General features: G+C 72.1%; 4 protein-coding genes across 6 annotated transcripts; 2 read left to right on the plus strand and 2 right to left on the minus strand.

Moving 5' to 3' along the window:
* The first annotated feature begins 61 nt into the window (after positions 1–61).
* DCXR (dicarbonyl and L-xylulose reductase) lies at positions 62–2,535 on the plus strand. The gene is made up of 8 exons (XM_058659396.1): positions 62–163; positions 517–614; positions 1,265–1,419; positions 1,543–1,585; positions 1,657–1,756; positions 2,035–2,099; positions 2,170–2,287; positions 2,367–2,535. The coding sequence occupies exons 1-8, from the start codon at positions 112–114 to the stop codon at positions 2,468–2,470; spliced, it is 735 nt and encodes a 244-aa protein (XP_058515379.1). The 5' UTR covers positions 62–111; the 3' UTR covers positions 2,471–2,535.
* Positions 2,536–2,830: 295 nt separating this feature from the next.
* Positions 2,831–4,606, minus strand: RAC3 (Rac family small GTPase 3). Of its 2 annotated transcripts, XM_058659407.1 has the most exons (6): positions 4,476–4,606; positions 3,841–3,912; positions 3,607–3,724; positions 3,450–3,512; positions 3,108–3,267; positions 2,831–3,012 (listed from the first exon to the last, which is right to left on the minus strand). In XM_058659407.1, exons 1-6 carry the CDS (start codon positions 4,508–4,510, stop codon positions 2,882–2,884), a joined length of 579 nt encoding a protein of 192 aa, XP_058515390.1. In that variant the 5' UTR covers positions 4,511–4,606; the 3' UTR covers positions 2,831–2,881. The 2 variants fall into 2 exon arrangements, with proteins under 2 accessions (XP_058515390.1, XP_058515391.1); XM_058659408.1 differs by lacking the exon at positions 3,841–3,912 and having other exon boundaries at positions 2,833–3,012.
* A 168-nt stretch (positions 4,607–4,774) lies between these two features.
* Positions 4,775–9,181, minus strand: LRRC45 (leucine rich repeat containing 45). The gene is made up of 17 exons (XM_004592841.2): positions 8,916–9,181; positions 8,746–8,807; positions 8,571–8,641; positions 8,308–8,486; positions 8,111–8,239; positions 7,638–7,750; positions 7,434–7,492; positions 7,238–7,315; positions 7,017–7,152; positions 6,867–6,944; positions 6,400–6,511; positions 6,208–6,278; positions 6,029–6,121; positions 5,859–5,951; positions 5,545–5,718; positions 5,073–5,199; positions 4,775–4,991 (listed from the first exon to the last, which is right to left on the minus strand). The coding sequence occupies exons 1-17, from the start codon at positions 9,133–9,135 to the stop codon at positions 4,795–4,797; spliced, it is 1,992 nt and encodes a 663-aa protein (XP_004592898.2). The 5' UTR covers positions 9,136–9,181; the 3' UTR covers positions 4,775–4,794.
* A 138-nt stretch (positions 9,182–9,319) lies between these two features.
* CENPX (centromere protein X) lies at positions 9,320–10,439 on the plus strand. Of its 2 annotated transcripts, XM_058659406.1 has the most exons (5): positions 9,324–9,438; positions 9,659–9,710; positions 9,786–9,839; positions 10,018–10,106; positions 10,185–10,439. In XM_058659406.1, exons 1-5 carry the CDS (start codon positions 9,409–9,411, stop codon positions 10,197–10,199), a joined length of 240 nt encoding a protein of 79 aa, XP_058515389.1. In that variant the 5' UTR covers positions 9,324–9,408; the 3' UTR covers positions 10,200–10,439. The 2 variants fall into 2 exon arrangements, with proteins under 2 accessions (XP_058515388.1, XP_058515389.1); XM_058659405.1 differs by having other exon boundaries at positions 9,320–9,438; positions 9,659–9,839.
* The last annotated feature ends 59 nt before the right edge of the window (positions 10,440–10,498 follow it).

Raw genomic sequence — 10,498 nt, forward strand, 5'->3', positions numbered from 1 at the left:
TGTGGATGTCCCCGCCCCCGCCGCCCAGGCCGGCCTGCGATTGGCCCCGCCGCGCCCCGCCCCCGGCGCCCCCAGCATTGGCCGCCCGCTGCGCGCGCAGACGGCGCCGACATGGAGCTGGGGCTGAGCGGGCGCCGCGCGCTGGTCACCGGGGCGGGCAAAGGTGGAGGGGACAGAGTGGACGGGGCGGGGACGGGGGACAGGGGGACGGGGACAGAGTGGACAGAGGGACAGGGGGACGGGGACAGAGTGGACAGAGGGACAGAGTGGACAGGGGGACGGGGACAGAGTGGACAGAGGGACAGGGGAACGGGGACAGAGTGGACAGAGGGACAGGGGAACGGGGACAGAGTGGACGGGATGGAGGGACAGAGTGGACGGGGGGACGGGGACAGTGGATGGAGGGACAAGGGGACAGGGACAGAGTGGATGGGGCAGAGTGGACGGGGGACGGACGATGGACGGACCTGCAGAGTGGACGGGGGCTGGGCCCGCACTGAGTCCCGCTCCGCACAGGCATCGGGCGCGCCACGGCGCAGGCCCTGCACACGGCGGGCGCGCGGGTGGTGGCCGTGAGCCGGACCCGCGCAGACCTGGACAGCCTGGTCCGCGAGGTAGGCTCCCCGCGGGGTGGGTGCAGGGCACAGGGTGCGGGTGCAGGGCACAGGGTGCGGGTGCAGGGCACAGGGTGTGGGGTGCAGGGTGCGGGGCGCAGGGCACAGGGTGCGGGGCGCAGGGCACAGGGGCACAGGGTGCGGGGCGCAGGGCACAGGGGCACAGGGTGCGGGGCACAGGGGCACAGGGTGCGGGGCGCAGGGCACAGGGGCACAGGGTGCGGGGCGCAGGGCACAGGGGCACAGGGTGCGGGGCGCAGGGCACAGGGGCACAGGGTGCGGGGCACAGGGCACAGGGTGCGGGGCACAGGGGCACAGGGTGCAGGGCACAGGGGCACAGGGTGCGGGGCGCAGGGCACAGGGCGCGGGGCGCAGGGCACAGGGTGCGGGGCACAGGGCACAGGGGCACAGGGTGCGGGGCACAGGGGCACAGGGTGCGGGGCACAGGGGCACAGGGTGCGGGGCGCAGGGCACAGGGGCACAGGGTGCGGGGCACAGGGGCACAGGGTGCGGGGCACAGGGGCACAGGGTGCGGGGCACAGGGGCACAGGGTGCGGGGCGCGGGGCACAGGGCGCGGGGCGCAGGGCACAGGGTGCGGGGTGGGCGCGGCCCCCAGTAGCTCTGCCTCTCTCCCGCCGGCCGCTCGCAGTGCCCGGGCATGGAGACCCTGTGCGTGGACCTGGCCGACTGGGAGGCCACCGAGCGCGCGCTGGGCGGCCTGGGCCCCGTGGACCTGCTGGTCAACAACGCGGGGGTGGCGCTGCTGCAGCCCTTCCTGGAGGTCACCAAGGAGGCCTGTGACACGTGAGCCGGGGGCGTGGCCGTGGCGGAGGGCGGAGTGTGGAGTGTGGGCGTGACCGGGCTGGAGGGCGGGGCCTCCCGCAGCCGCCCCGCCCTCTCCAGGCTCCGCCCTCTCCCTGCGCTCAGGTCTTTGGCCGTGAACCTGCGCGCCGTCATCCAGGTGTCCCAGGTGAGCGCGGCCCCTGGGGAAGGGGGCTCATGGGCCGCGGCCGCCCCGCCTCACCCCCGGTGCCGCTGCAGATGGTGGCCAAGGGCATGATCGCCCGCGGAGCCCCAGGGGCCATTGTGAACGTGTCCAGCCAGGCCTCCCACCGGGCCGTTACCAACCACAGCGTGTACTGTGAGCGCTGCGCCCCCGTCCCCTGCCCTGTCCTCCCCTCCCCTGCCCTGTCCTCCCCTCCCCCTCCCCCACCCTGTCCTCCCCTGCCCTGTCCTCCCCCTCCCCTGCCCTGTCCTCCCCCTCCCCTGCCCTCCCCTCCCCTGCTCTGTCCTCCCCTCCCCCTCCCCCACCCTGTCCTCCCCTGCCCTGTCCTCCCCCTCCCCTGCCCTTTGCCTCTTCCCCTGCCCCTCCTCTCCCCTCCCCCTGTGGACTTGGGCCCCTTTGGCATCCTCCCGCAGGCTCCACCAAGGGTGCCCTGGACATGCTGACCAAGGTGATGGCCCTGGAGCTCGGGCCCCACAAGGTGAGCCACTTGGGGCGTCTCCCCCAGCGCCCGCCGGCCCGCCCCCGCTAAGCCCTTCCTGTCTGAGTAGATCCGAGTGAACGCAGTCAACCCCACTGTGGTCATGACGCCCATGGGCCAGGCCAACTGGAGCGACCCGCAGAAGGCCAAGACCATGCTGGACCGCATCCCGCTGGGCAAGTTTGCTGGTGAGAGGCGGGCTGTACGCGGGCTGGGAGGGCGCCGGTGGGCAGCGCAGCCCCACGCGGACCCCTGCCTCGCCCGCAGATGTGGAACACGTGGTAGACGCCATCCTCTTCCTGCTGAGTGACCGCAGCGGCATGACCACGGGGTCCACCCTGCCGGTGGATGGCGGTTTCCTGGCCACCTGACCGGCACCCACCCAGGACCGCGGGCTGCAGCGCCCCTGCCCAAATAAACTTGCACTGTGGAGCGAGCTGTGTGCTGATGCCTGGGCTCCCGAGGGGGTGGCCAGGGCGGCAGAGCCAGGGCTGAGGGCCAGCGACCCACGCGGGGTCCGTGGGGACCTGAGCCCCTTCCCCGCCCCCTGCGCGAGCCGAGCCCACCTGGTGACCCACACTGGGAAGCACTGCGGGTGCGGGGGAAGGAGAGGCAGGAGGCGGCGGTGGAGAACGTTTATTGTATAAAAGGCCACGGGGTTGCCCCCTGCCCCGGGCACCCTGCCCACCCTCCCTGGAGGCTGGCCCTGCACCCTGAGGAAGACCCCGCTCCCTCGGGGCTCCCGGGGCCGGAGAAGGCTGGGGCTGCGCCCAGCCTGGCCCCTACACCACGCTGCACTTCTTGCCCGGCTTCTTGACGGGGGGCGGGCACAGCACAGCACGAATGGCCTCGTCAAACACCGTCTTGAGGCCCCGCTGGGTCAGTGCCGAGCACTCCAAGTACTTGACGGAGCCTGGGACAGTGACCAGAGACCAGGACACGTGGCGGCCCCGGGGTGGCCGAGGCGTGGGGCAGCCGTCCCCGCCCTGCCCTCCCACGCAGCCTCACCGATCTCACGGGCCATGGCCAGGCCCTGTGGGTAGGTGATGGGTGCCAGCTTCTTGTCCCGCAGCCGCTCGGTGGTGTCCTTGTCGTCCCGGAGGTCCAGCTTGGTGCCCACCAGCAGGATGGGAGTATGGGGACAGTGGTGCCGCACCTCCGGGTACCACTGGGGGGGTGCACATGGGCTCTGATGCTGCAGGCCCAGGCCTGGCTCCTCCCATGTCACGGGTGACCAGCTGGAAGGCTCCTCCCATGTCAGGGGGGCCCGACCAACTGGCAGGGACCTGAGCAGGCGCCAATGCCCCCCAGCCCTGCAGACCCCACCAACACACTCCTGTCTGGCCCTACCTTGGCACGGACGTTCTCGAAGGAGGCCGGGCTCACCAGGGAAAAGCAAATCAGAAAGACATCCTGGGGGGTGGGCAGCAGAGGTCACAGGGGTCCGCAGCCCGGCCCGCCCCCCTGCTGCCCCCCAGGACCCCCTACAGCCCCCCACCGCCCCTACCGTCTGCGGGTAGGAGAGGGGTCGCAGCCGGTCGTAGTCCTCCTGCCCCGCCGTGTCCCACAGCCCAAGGTTGACCGGCTTGCCGTCCACCATCACGTTGGCCGAGTAGTTGTCAAAGCTGCAGGAGGGGTGCGGGTCGGAGGTCAGGGGACCCCCCCCCCTGCTGTGCAGCCGCATCCCCGCCGCCCTCCACGCCCCGCTCTCACGGTGGGGATGTACCCTCCCCACACTCACACGGTGGGGATGTACTCTCCTGGGAACGCGTTGGTCGTGTAGCTGATGAGCAGGCACGTCTTGCCCACGGCGCTGCAGACACACACGTGCCTGCCTGGCCCCTGGCCTGCTCCGCCCGCAGGGCCCTGGGGCGCAGGGGGCCCCTGGTAGGGCACACGGGGGGGGGGGGCGGCGGCAGGGCACACGGGGACCCCTAGCAGGGTGCACTTGGGGGGGAACCGGCAGTGTGCAGGGCGCACGGGACCGTGGGCCTGGCAGGGCTCATGGGGGTCCCCCTGGCAGGGCACACGGGGGGGGGCGCAGCAGGGCGCACGGGGGGGGGGGGGTGGCCGGGCAGGGCACAGGGCACAAGGGGACCCCTGGCAGGGCGCAGGGCGCAAGGCACACGGGGATCCCCGGCAGAGCACACGGGGTGGGGGCCGGCAGGGCGCACGGGGTCCCCCTGGCAGGGCGCACGGGGCGGGGGGCCGGCAGGGCGCACGGCACACAGGGACCCCCGGCAGGACGCACAGTGCAGGGCGAGGCCGCAGCAGCAGCAGGTGGGCCGGGTCGCATCCCGAGACCGCCCCGCCCCGCCTGGCCGTGCCCCCCCCGCCGCCCCGGGCGCCCCACCGTGCCGCGGGTCGCGTACTCACCCGTCGCCGACCACCACGCACTTGATGGCCTGCATGGGCGCGGCCGCGAGCCGAGCTGCGGAGAAATGCCCGGCGCCGCAGCGGCCGCGGACCCGAGCCGAGCCGCGCCGGAGACAGCCGAGCGCCGCCGAGCGCGGGTGCGGAGACAGCCGAGCGGGCGGCGGGCGGGGGCGGGTCCACGCCGCGCGACCCCCGCGTCCGGGCGCGCGCCCTGTCCCTCCCCACGCCCGCCCCAACACAGAGACATGAGGCCGAGCTGTATCACAAAGTACAAAAGTCGTGTTTGCACAGGGACGCGGGGCGCGGGGCGCGGCCGCCCTCACTTCGGGGGGCTCAGCGTGCGCAGCGGGGAGCCCTGCACATAGGCCAGCACGGCCTGCTGCAGGAAGCTGGCCCTCTGTGCCTCCTCGTCGCGGACGCGCGCGACCTCCGCCTCCCGCAGCCGCAGCTTCTCCCGCAGCGACAAGTTCTCGCTCTCCCGGTCCCGCAGCGCCTCCCGGTGGTCGCTCGCCATGGCTGCGGGCCGCCGGCACGGTGAGCAGGGGACGCGGAGGACCCCCAGGCGCACCCGCCTGCCCGGGCCGGCTGCGCGCCCACCTCGCAGCTGGCGCTCGAGGGCCAGCGCTTTCTCCCTCAGGGCCGCCTGGGCCGCCTGCTCCGCCTGCAGCTCCGCGCGCACCCGGGCCACCTCGGCCACCTTCTCCTGCTCCTTGTGGCTCAGCTCCTGCGGGTGCTGCGGGTGAGACCGGCCCCCGCACCCGCCTGGGCCCTGGTCTCCGCGCTCACCTAGGCCCTGGCCCCCCGCGCCCGCCTAGGCCATGGCCCCCTAAGCCCTGGCCCCCCGCGCCCACCTAGGCCATGGCCCCCTAAGCCCTGGCCCCCCGCGCCCGCCTAGGCCATGGCCCCCTAAGCCCTGGTCCCCCGCGCCCGCCTAGGCCATGGCCCCCTAAGCCCTGGCACCCCGCGCCCGCCTAGGCCATGGCCCCCTAAGCCCTGGTACCCCTGCACCCACCTAGGCCCTAGCCCCCGCACCCGCCTGAGCCCTGGCCCCCTGCGCCCTCGTGGCTACCTGCTGCAGCTCCTCCACGCGCCTCCGCAGGCCGTCCGCCTGCAGCTCCAGCTGGCTGGCCCTGGCCTGGGCCTCGGCCACCGTCTGCTTCTGCTGCACGCAGGTGCCCTGAGCCTCGTCCCGCGCCTGTGCCAGCAGCCGCAGCTTCTCCTCCAGGTGGGCCAGGCGCTGCTGCTGCGGGCACAGGAGGGGCTGCTGGCATCTGTGGACGCCCCTTCCCGACCCGCAGGCCAGCCCCTCCGTCCACATGCCTCAACCCTGCAAAGCCGTGGTTGCTCTGGGCATGGCCACAGGTCCGTGTGCCCTGGCCTCACCTCGTCCAGACGGGCCTGGTTCCGGACCTTGAAGAGCTCCTCCTCTGCCTGGCCACGCTCACTGAGCGCAGCTGCCTTCACGCGGCCCAGCTCCTGCAGCACAGCCCTGGCTAGTCCTGGTCCAGCTCGGCCCCCACTATCTCCTGATCTGCCCCACCGCTTCCGCCCACCTCCTCCAGTGCCAGCCGTGTGGCCTCCAGCCGCTGCACTCTCTCCTGCGAGGCCCTCTCATTCTCCTCGAGCTGCTGCCTCATGTGTTCCACCTGCCGGGGCGTGTGGGCAGGGCTCAGCACAGGTCCCGGGCCCCTCCCTTCCCCGGGGGAGCCCCAACCCAGGGGCACCGGGGCACCTCCTTGACACGCAGGCTTTCTGCATCCTGCAGGCTCTGCTTGGCTCTCCTCCTCTCGGCGTCCAGGCGCTCTGGTGGCCGGAGAAGCACGCAGTGGGCAAACAGGCCCCTCAGCCTCCTGCCCCCCACAGGACTGCCCACTGGGCCCACCCTCAGCCCCCTGCCCCCCACAGGGCTGCCCACTGGGCCCACCCTCAGCTTGCAAGGCCCGAAGCTTCAGCTCAGCTGTTGTGGTGGTCAGCTGCTGCCTGGCCTGGGATAGCTGTTCCTGCAGGGCCTTTACCTTCCGCTCCGACTCGTCCACCTGGGGGCCAGTGCGGGTGGGGCACCTGCAGCCCTGCGGCTGGCTGCCACTCCCGGTGCCCCAACACCCACCCGGGGGTCAGTGCGGGTGGGGCACCTGCAGCCCTGCGGCTGGCTGCCACTCCCGGTGCCCCAACACCCACCCGGGGGTCAGTGCGGGTGGGGCACCTGCAGCCCTGCGGCTGGCTGCCACTCCCGGTGCCCCAACACCCACCCGGGGGTCAGTGCGGGTGGGGCACCTGCAGCCCTGCGGCTGGCTGCCACTCACGGTGCCCCAACACCCACCCGGGGGTCAGTGTGGGTGGGGCACCTGCAGCCCTGCGGCTGGCTGCCACTCACGGTGCCCCAGCACTCACTTGGTCCCTGAGGAGTAGATTCTTCTCATTGGTGGCTGACAAGTCCCTGAGGAACTTGGCCTCGCGCTCGGCGGCCTCCTGCCAGGGCAGGCAGCGGTCACCCCTAGTCACTGCAGGTCAGCCCGCTGGGCCCCACTCCAACCCAGGCACCTGCTGCTTCTGCCGGCGCTCCTTTTCATGCTGCCGTGCCTGGCTCAGCTGCTCCCGCTCCGAGACGGCCAGCAGCTCACCTAGCTCCTGAACCTTCTGTTCCGACAGGGCCAGGGCAGCCTCGGTCATCTGTAGCCTGTGGGAGGGCGGCCAGCCACTGCAGCTTCCCAGGGCTCAGGCTCCAGCGAGTCTGCCCAGTCCCTGCAGGACCCCCCACGTACTTGGCCTTGAGGGCGCTGATGACCGACTGCCTCTCGTTCAGAGCTTCCTGCAGCTGCCCAACCCGCTCGACCGATGCCCTGTGACCAGAGAGGGCTCAGGGACCTGCATCCTTGCTCCTGGTCCCCAGAGCGTGCCACGCCAGGGCCGCTGTGCATCGGCGCTGACCCTGCAGCCCACCTCCCCAGGCCTGCTAACCGGCTGCTCCGAGCCAGCTCATCTCGCTGCTTCTCCACAGTCTCCATCAGGTCCAGAAACTGTGGGCAGAGCCGGCAGGGTCCACAGGGGCCACGGGCTGTGGCCAGGGCAGAGCCTGCAGGGGCCACGGGCTGTGGCCAGGGCAGAGGCCGTCGTGGGGCCCGCCCATGGCCCCGCCCCAGTGGGAGTCCCTGCTGGCCACACCTGTTTGGACTTCTCCTCCCGCAGCTGCTGGACCTCCTGGACAAGCACATGGGTGCGGGCCCGGCTCTCCCGCAGCGTGGCGTCTCTGTCTTGGTTGTGGCCCACATTCTGTTCTGTCGGAGGGGCCTCGTGAGCCCCCAGGGGCTGACCCCTGGGAGCCGAGGGTGCTGAGGGGTGGGCACCGTAAAGGCCCCAACAGCACCAGGCCATGGACGACTGCAGTGGTCAGGGCTGGCCAGAGCCTGCAGCTCGAGGGTGGGAGGTGGACTGGGGTAGGGCACCCCAAAGTCCGCAACAGCAGGAGGGGGTGGAGACCTGCCCAGCCCTCCCGAACGCGGCCCCTCGCTCTGGGGCGAAAGGGACAAAAGCCAAGAGGCCCAACTGTGGCCATGGGGTGGGCTGTGAGCCTCCCACCGCACGGCCGCCAGGAGGTCAGCTGGGGTACGCCGCCCGCACCCCTGGCCCAACTCTACCCACGGCCCGGAGGACGTCGCCAGGGACGTTGTTGCCAGCGAGGTCCAGGCGGCGCAGGGCACGGTTGCCGGGGAAGCAGCCAAGGAGAGCCCGGCCGCCCAGGAGGCCCAGGTTGTTCCAGCGCAGGTCTGGAAGGGCCAAGGTGTCACCACGCGGGACACGCCCTGGCAGGGAGCCCCGGGGCCGCCCCGCTCACCCAGCTCCTGCAGGGTGCTGTTGACCGCCAGGGCCAGGGCCAGCTGCTCGGCCCCCGTGTGGCTGATCTGGTTGTTGCGAAGGTCCAGCTGCTGCAGGGCCCCGTTGGCCGCCAGGCCCCCGCAGAAGGCGGCGAAGGCGTCCTCCCAAGCACCCAAGCTGTTCCACTCCAGCGTGAGGCTGTGTGCAGCGGGTGGGCCTGGGGTGACCACACGGTCTGGGTTGTGTCTGGCACCGACCCGAGTGGCCTGGCAGGTGCCCTACCTCTGAATGGACCTGTTGTGTCGCAGCAGCTTCCCCAGCGCCTGGGCCCCTGTGGCTCCAAGGTTATTGCCCTGGGATGGGAAAGGGCATGAGCCCACGGGCAGGTCCTGGGCGGCTCCGCCTGGGGCTGCAGGCGGCAGGGAGGAGGCCGCCAGCCGCGCGCAGGCCGGCTCACCTTCAGGTCCAGCAGCCGGACAGCGGCGTTGGCGCAGAGCCCGTGCAGCAGCAGCGCGGCCCCTGTGTGCGGGCGGAGCGACGGTCACGCTGCGCCCCGGCCTCGCGGCCCTCCCTGCGGGGCTCTCCCCTGCCCGGTCCCCGCCAGGCCAGCTCGCGGGCCCTGCCCACCTTCCTCGCTCAGCATGCAGTCGCTCAGGACCAGCTCGGTGAGCAGCGCCTCGCCCCGCAGCAGCGTGCCCAGCGCCCTGCAGCTGTGCACGGTCAGGCTGTGCGCGGCCAGGTCCAGCCGGCCCCGCGGCGGCTGGCGCAGCTGCTGCAGCACGGCCTCCTGCGGCTCGGCCCCGCTCTGCCGGCACAGGCGGCTGTAGGAGCGCCGCAGCCCCTCCATGCCCCGCGGCGCCCGGGCAGGGCTGGAGGACCGGGCCGCGTGGGGAGCACCGTATCCAGGAAGAGCGGGCGCACCGGGAAGTGGCGAGCGAAAACTACAAGTCCCAGGAGGCTTCGCGCAGACGCTCGCAGGCTCATTGGCTGGAGATGCTGGGGAAGGGCGTGGCTCTGGAGCGCGCGCTCCGGGTTTATTGGCCAGCGGCCCGGGGGGGCGGGCTCTGGAAGGCAAATTCCGCCTCATTGGCCGGGAAGTCGGAGACGCGAGGCGGCGGCCATGGAAGGGTCCGACACGAGCTTCCGGAAGGTGAGGGCGGCGGGGTCTGTGGGAGCTGCACGGTCTGTGGGAGCTGCGGGATCTGTGGAGTCTGGGGTGCGGTGGGAGCTGCGGGGTGCGAGCTGCGGGGTCTGCACGGTCTGTGGGGTCTGTGGAGTCGGGTGCGGTGGGAGTTGCGGGAGGGGGAGGAGGACGGGCGGGGACAGTGCGGCTGCCCTGCGCCTGCAAGCGCCGACCCCTTTCCCCCCAGGAGCTGGTGAGCAAACTTCTGCATCTGCACTTCAGGGACGACAAGACCCGAGGTGCGTGGTCCGGGGGTGCGGGGAGTGTTGGGGGGGCCGGGCCGGCCACGCACGCTGAGCCTGATCCCTCTGCAGTGGGCGCGGATGCGCTGCAGCTGACGGCCGAGCTGCTAAGGATCTTCGTAGTGGGTGAGTGCCAGCACCCAGTGGGACCCCAAGGCCACCTTCCCGCCTTCCCGCACAAGCACCCACTCCCACTAGGCCCATCTCCCACCATGTCCCCAAAAACCCTTGAGCAGGCGCTGCCGGAGCGCTTCGTGGTGGGGGCCCCGTGCAGCCCCCGCCTCCCCAGCCCGTGTCTCGGCAGAGGCGGCCGTCCGTGGGGTGCGTCAGGCCCAGGCAGAGGATGCAGCCCAGGTGGACGTGGAGCAGCTGGAGAAGGTGCTGCCGCAGCTGGTGTGTGGGGTGCCAGGTGTGGGGTGCACCCATGGGTGGCGTGGCACTCGCCCCACACTCAGACCTGCTCCCCCACAGCTCCTGGACTTCTAGAGGGTGCACTGGACCAGTCCACTGAAGCCAGCCCAGCGAGACCACCAGCGCGCAGCCTGTCCTCCGGCTGGTGACCATGGGACACAGTGGTCAGCCACAGGGCTCCCAGGCTGGCAGGTGCTGGGGGAAAGGCCAGGCCCCCAGGTCCAGGCAGTGGTGGCCTGTGGCCATGTGGCGTCCCGTCAGCGACCTTGCCCAGCTGTGGTTTAACTCTCGTTTAGTGGCAATAAACCAGACATCCAGCACGTGCACCGACTCCCACTCAGCCCACCTTTCACTGCTGCCCTCAGCCTCTAGCG

This window comes from Ochotona princeps, unplaced genomic scaffold (genome assembly GCF_030435755.1).
Source record: "Ochotona princeps isolate mOchPri1 unplaced genomic scaffold, mOchPri1.hap1 HAP1_SCAFFOLD_1606, whole genome shotgun sequence".
Taxonomy (NCBI): Eukaryota; Metazoa; Chordata; class Mammalia; order Lagomorpha; family Ochotonidae; genus Ochotona; species Ochotona princeps.